The sequence below is a fragment of the Alosa sapidissima genome, chromosome 17 (assembly GCF_018492685.1).
Source record: "Alosa sapidissima isolate fAloSap1 chromosome 17, fAloSap1.pri, whole genome shotgun sequence".
Classification (NCBI taxonomy): domain Eukaryota; kingdom Metazoa; phylum Chordata; class Actinopteri; order Clupeiformes; family Clupeidae; genus Alosa; species Alosa sapidissima.
This window is the reverse complement of record NC_055973.1, coordinates 32,783,011-32,790,510: the sequence shown is the minus strand read 5'-3', so window position 1 is coordinate 32,790,510 and position 7,500 is coordinate 32,783,011. Positions and strand designations below refer to the sequence as shown.

Sequence of the window (7,500 nt, the reverse complement as noted above, 5' to 3'; positions counted from 1 at the left end):
ATATCACAGAGTATGCAGTGCACTATAGCATGCCCATTCCCATCCCAGCTCATCCACCTCAGTTGAGGTGCAAATGATACCTCCTGCGGTGTGACAGGACAGGTACGAGTGGCTGTGAGTTACCTGGGAAAGTGAGGTGCGCACCTGGGTGTGTAGGGTTCGGAGGGAGGGGGCGGGATGAACAGGTCCTGGAGGGCGGAGCTGTCCCTCTTGGAGGGCGTGCTGATGGTGCTGGTGGGCGTGGCCGAACTGCTCGTGGGACTCTTGGGGGCCACCGGCTGCAACAAACAAACAAACAAACAAACATCACACGAGGATCAGTGGATATCCTGGACATCACACGTCACACGAGGATCAGTGGACATCCTGGACATTACACGTCACACGAGGATCAGTGGACATCACACATCACACATCACACGATGATAAGTGGGCATCCTGGACATCACACATCACACATGGATTATTGGACATCCTGGAAATCGCACATCACACATCAACATCACACAAGGATCAGTGGACATCCTGGACATCGCACATCAACATCACACGAGGATCCGTCTACATCCTGGACATCGCACATCAACATCACACGAGGATCAGTGGACATCCTGGACATCGCACATCAACATCACACAAGGATTATTGGACATCCTGGTCATCGCACATCAACATCACACGAGGATCAGTGGACATCCTGGACATCGCACATCAACATCACACGAGGATCAGTGGACATCCTGGACATCGCACATCAACATCACACGAGGATCAGTGGACATCCTGGACATCGCACATCAACATCACACGAGGATTAGTGGACATCCTGGACATCGCACATCAACATCACACGAGGATCAGTGGACATCCTGGACATCGCACATCAACATCACACGAGGATTAGTGGACATCCTGGACATCGCACATCAACATCACACGAGGATCAGTGGACATCCTGGACATCGCACATCAACATCACACGAGGATGTTGTAGCCTCTTCTCAATGGCAAGCTAGTACTGAATAGCGTAGTGGCCGAACAATCCCATTGTATAAATCCTGTCTGTACTGACCACCAACCTCATTCGATTTGTAAGTAGCTTTAGCATTGTGTTGCTGGCATAATAATGATTCATTAATATGATAGACTTTTTGCGTAGGTCAGTGTTGTTATGAGATGAATCGAAGGTCATGGTTAGTAGTACAGTATATGGCAGACTTACAGTACATACTTCATGCGTTTAAAACCCTTATATATGCGTTTACACCCTTAACTATTTCAGGGGGCTTACTGGATTTTGGGCAATAGAACAACTGTCAAGAACTCAAAATGACAATTTACTGATGTGAGTGCCTCATATCACACACACACACACACACACACACACAAAGCCCTCCCATTCTCCCTTGACAGTTAATGACACAGCTTCAAGTCCAGTTAAGTCCTACAGGTTCCAGGGGAGCACTATTTTCAAACTCTCTGAAATGGGACAGGCACATCTAATCTATAACTGAGGACATAAGAGAACGCTACTCCTGGGAGTAGCAACGTCACACGTCCCTTTCTACAATGGTCCACTTTTCTAGGACCATCGTCCGTCATGGGCATGAGTTGACCTCTGGTGGGCGGCTCCATGGAACACAAGCAACAGATCGTCTGTGGAGCATGGAGGCGGGTCATTGGCTCTCTGTTGCCCTTAAAGGGAGCAGCACTGTGCCAGAGATGGACTCAGACACATGCGTGGCCCATCCACGTGCAACTAGTGTGCTTCCCAACTCAAAGCCTTTCCCTGACACTTACTGTAGGGTGCAACTAGTGTGCTTCCCAACTCAAAGCCTTTCCCTGACACTTAGGGTGCAACTAGTGTGCTTCCCAACTCAAAGTCTCTCCCTGACACTTAGGGTCAATTAGGAGCTGCAGAGCCCTGTTGTGTGTGTACACTGGGTAATTGGGTGCTACGTCTTATCACTGGTTTCCTGATTAAAAGTGGTAATCACAAGCACGCCCCCCACTCCCAATCCACACACACACACACACACACACACACACACAACAAAACTCACATCTTTCAGTTTGTTACACACACACACACACAACAGCACCATGAGCGCAAAGACACTTCTTTGCAACATCCAACATTGAAATGCTTCCTTTGGGAGCATGCATTTGCAAGTGAATTTTAATCCAGATATAAAGTAAAACTGTCCTAAACATATAAACATGCAAGACATATACACACAAAGTCATGGACACATGTAGAATCATTCAATCTAAATTCATATATCCTTTGGGCTAACATTTCTGAAGAATCTGACCAGGCCACTCCAAGACAATGGCTTTCTGTCAGGGTCACATGATCAAAGAGCAGATCGCTGCTGCAGCAGCCTCCATATCCCCTAGACGCCCTCGCCATTTGGCTGATACCTTAGCAACCTCCTCCTCAAGGCCAAACAGGAGTCAAGGCAAGAGCTCTAGATGGGCTTAGTGGACTTCAGATGTGTGGGCGGGTGTGTGGGTTTTGGATGGTGTTAGTTGGGGCCTTGACCACAATGAGGCAACGAGAGGCGAGGAAAGGTGGGTGGTTGTGATGTGGGGGTGAAGTGGGGGGGTCGGAGGGTGGTGAGGTGGGGGGGTCGGAGGGTGGTGAGGTGGGGGTGAAGTGGGGGGGTCGGAGGGTGGTGAGGTGGGGGTCAGTGTGCAGTGAGTCCTAGCCCCCGTGTGGTGGGGGGGTGGAGGGAGGTCGGGGTAGGATGGCATGGGGTCTCCTACCTGCAGGGCCAGGGGCTTCCATCGCATGTTCTTTAGTAAGGCGGGGGCGGAGGTGAGCGTGCTCTGGGGACGCTTTTTCAGCGTCAGCGTCACGCCGGCAGGGTCACCGCGCAGAGAGTTTACCAAGTTTTTCAACTGCCAGCCCACCTACAGCAACAAATACAGAGTCAAACGCACATACACACACACACATACACACATACACACACACACACGGAGTGTACAGTACAATACAGTACAATACAGCACTTCAATGCAGTCAGTGAGAAACCAGACAATAACATAAACAGACTGAGCTTAGCGGGCAGTTCAAATAGACCAGGAGGCACCTTGTGGGTCTCTTAAAGCGTAACTCTCGCCAAAATGCATCCTAGGGTGTTTTTGTGAATGTACCCAAGTCAAACTTTCGTTTAACAGCATAATTATGTCCGAAGCGCCACTTTTAAGCTTGTACGCGTTGTCGTTTTCGGGGAAAAGAAAGGTTTTGAACAAGATTTTTCTGCTCGTCGCCATCTTTTTAGTAAACTATGTGTACACTAACAATGTTCTCAATGCTCGAGTTCATGTGTAGAGACAGTGATGATACACTTCGATCAATGTTTCATGTTGTGTCGAGCCTTCTTAGTGTTTTAAAAATAGCAATTTAACCAGAAAACAATAACCAGAAAACAACAACGCAGACAAGCTTAAAAGTGGCGCTTCGGACGTAATTATGCTTTTAAATGAAAGTTTGACTGAGGTACATTCACAAAAACACCCTAGGATCCATTTTGGCGAGAGTTATGCTTTAAGAGACAGCTCAGCCATGCCCATTCTGCATGCATATTATATAAATCTAATTTGGTGGCAAATAATTCATCGGGCGCTGGTGAGGATGTCTACGTTATATAAACGCAGTGATGAAACACTGCAAAAAAAAAAACTTCCGCCCACAAACGCATACTTGCAAACACAAAAGACTCATGCACGATGCACACAGGCACACACACACTCACACACACATACACACACTCATTTCACACACACACACACACACACACTCTTCAATCACACACACACACACACTCATGCATGAGTGACTAAGCCAACAAAATGTACCAAATCTAATCACACAACTACTTAGCAGCAGGCAAATAAAGATTCGCATGCACAGACAACACATCCATCATTCATGACACTGTCTTCACAAAACCCTCTACAGAGGTACACAAGGACACCCTCTATACTGTACACACACACTGTCTTCTTCACAAACCCCTCCACACTGGTACACAGGACACCTTCTACACACACACTGTCTTCACAAACCCCTCCACACAGGTACGGGTCACAGGGACATGAGATGGGCTGGGACAGTATGTTCTTATGACTTTTATACGGATTATAACTCTCCTGGGGAGTCTTTGAGGAAACACACACTTCAGACTCACGCACTGTGCACATGTCTCAAGTCTATGTGTGCAGTGTCATTACCATTCCACATGTGTTCACAATTATGGCAAACGCCATCCTGCGTGTACAGACGATTTCTGTTTGTGAGATTGGCGTCGGCTGCCTTGAATGGTTCTAGTGACTTTTGCTGTCCAGAACCCTCTGTCCACATGAGCAGTGTGACCCTTGTAATGTGTGTGTGTGTGTGTGTGTGTGTGTGTGTGTGTGTGTGTGTGTGTGTGTGTGTGTGTGTGTGTGTGTGAGTGTGTGTAATATGTGTCACACGTTAGCAAAGCGGTGGGCAATTACGCAGCTGCCAGCGAGGTGATTAATGGAGGATTAATGATGGTGTGTCTCTGTTGATCTTTTAGTGTGAGAAGACAGCAAACACTCAGCCACTCAGCTTTGGCGTGTCCCATCAGGTGCGTACACACACACACACACACACACACACACACACACACACACACACACACACCTTCCCAAGCACGCAGACACACACACACAGTCTCTTTGTGTGATGAATGCAAAGCTCCAGGGGGAAAATGACACAAAGGCTTCAAAGGGTCTGAGCAAGCAGTCCGTGGGTCAAACCCTCGCGGCGTGATTCACCCGGATATACTTTCCACTGAAAACTGATCATGACCATTCTGATATCTCCCACAATATCGTCTTGGGCACTGATTTCCGTAGCAGAGTGACACGCAGGCAAACAACCTTAGTGTAGGCAATCATGAAGAAAGACCTTATAAATGTCCTGTGCAACAATTAGACCTTATACATGTCCTGTGCAACATTTACACCAGTAGTGGCTTCGGCAGCTTGACCCTGAGCTTGCCATCACTTTCTCCAGTGTTCACTGTCCAGCAACGCGCCAGCACACAGACAGACATGCATACAGCAAAGCACTGCACTCACAGCTACACAGACAAACACCTGGATGGTGTGTCGACACACAAGTATAGTACAGATGAATAAGATGAGTACAAATGACTACAGATGAGTAGAGTACAGGTGAGTACAGATGAGTAGAGTACAGATGAGTACAGGTGAGTACAGATGAGTTGAGTACAGATGAGTAGAGTACAGATGAGTAGAGATGAGTACAGATGAGTACAGATGAGTACAGGTGAGTAGAGATGAGTAGAGATGAGTACAGATGAGTACAGATGAGTACAGATGACTACAAGTGAGTAGAGATGAGTACAGATGAGTACAGATGACTACAGGTGAGTACAGATGAGTACAGGTGAGTAGAGATGAGTACAGATGAGTACAAGTGAGTACAGATGAATTGAGATGAGTACAGATGAGTACAGGTCAGTACAGATGAGTACAGATGAGTACAGATGAGTACAGGTGAGTACAGATGAGTAGAGATGAGTAGAGATGAGTAGAGATGAGTAGATCAGCAGCATTGAGAGGAGGAGGAGGAGGAGGAGGAGGAGGAGGAGGAGGAGCACAGAGGATGGGGGCACTCACCACAGTCTGATGGTTAACCTGGATCACTTCATCTCCTGCATGGATCTTCTTACAGCGGTCAGCAGGCGACTGCACGCGCGCGCGCGCGCGCACGCACACACACACACACACACACACACACACACACACACACAAACACACACACACACACACACACACACACACACACACACACACACACACACACACACACACACACACACACACACACACACACACAAAGATAATTAGAACTATTACTGGAGTGTAAATGACATTCTGCTTCATATAATTACCTCCCACGAAACAAAACTAAACAAAATCAAAAAATGAAAAAATGTGGCACTCTTGTCTATTTTCTATATAACTAATTTGTGAGTCAACCGGCAACATTTCTTATCAAGCCCTCTGTGTTAGAATGTCATGATTTGGCTGCAGTGTGCAGCCTACAGCCTATAGAGGAGTCATGTGCAGTATGCAGAGGAGTCATGTGCAGTATGTAGAGGAGTCATGTGCAGTATGCAGCCTACAGCCTGTAGAGGAGTCATGTGCAGTATGTAGAGGAGTCATGTGCAGTATGTAGAGGAGTCATGTGCAGTATGTACTACAACCTGTAGAGGAGTCATGTGCAGTATGTAGAGTAGTCATGTGCAGTATGTAGAGTAGTCATGTGCAGTATGTACTACAACCTGTAGAGGAGTCATGTGCAGTATGTAGAGTAGTCATGTGCAGTATGTACTACAACCTGTAGAGGAGTCATGTGCAGTATGTAGAGTAGTCATGTGCAGTATGTAGAGTAGTCATGTGCAGTATGTACTACAACCTGTTGAGGAGTCATGTGCAGTATGTAGAGTAGTCATGTGCAGTATGTAGAGTAGTCATGTGCAGTATGTACTACAACCTGTTGAGGAGTCATGTGGGGAAAAGAACCCTTTCTAGACCTGATCTGGAATTTGACAAAGTCAGCAAATACTGTTTGGTAAGTAAACACCTGAGAGAGAGAGATAGACAGGAGCAGGGGGCACCCACCCACACATGCAAACACAGGGCTAAGGAGAGAGAGAGAGAGAGAGAGAGAGAGAGAGAGAAAGAGAGAGAAAAAGGGGGAGATGAAGAGAGAGAGATAGAGAGAGAGAGAGAGGGGGAGATGAAGAGAGAGAGATAAAGAGAGAGAGAGATACTATATATGAAGATGGACAGATAGAGGAGAGGTGGGAGGGAATTGAAAGGCATGAGGGATGAAAGAGCAGTACCATTAGCCCACACACACACACACACACACACACACACACACACAGACACACACACACACACACACACGGGGCAAATTAAGTTTTCCACGGCAGCTGATGCTGCTATCAGGTGCCCCCGTGTCTCATTAATGCGGTAGATTGTATCGTTAGCCCTCCTGCCCCAGTGATACGCAGGCTGGCGGCGCCAGTGGACTGATGGGCAAGGCTTCATTAAAGAATCACCCAGCTTGACACACACACACCCAGCTTGACACACACACACACCCATCTTGACACACACACACCCAGCTTGACACACACACACCCAGCCTGACACACACACACCCAGCCTGACACACACAATTAAACGCGGCTCAGCTCAGCACAGCGCAGCGCAGCCAAGACACTCCAAATGAGATGATGTCCAAATCGCCTTTTGATTCCCATATCTGAAACGCAAGTACTCAATATGCTCACAGCATGGACATATTTATGAACGTGGCTGCTGTACATACAGTACATAGGTGGACATATATACATTCACTCAAATGCAAGACCTCAGGCTTTAATCCGAAGGGTGAGTTCATGGATTCCCGTCATGGTAAAT

At 47.3% G+C, this 7,500-nt stretch overlaps 1 protein-coding gene across 1 annotated transcript in view; it reads right to left on the bottom strand.

Annotated features, from left to right (window-relative positions):
• The window catches only part of cnksr2a (connector enhancer of kinase suppressor of Ras 2a), a 136,616-nt gene that overhangs the window by 48,461 nt on the left and 80,655 nt on the right, over positions 1 to 7,500 (bottom strand). Inside the window, 3 exon segments of the mRNA XM_042067691.1 lie at positions 145 to 278; positions 2,770 to 2,916; positions 5,683 to 5,751. Of these exon segments, the coding sequence (XP_041923625.1) occupies positions 145 to 278; positions 2,770 to 2,916; positions 5,683 to 5,751 (350 nt within the window).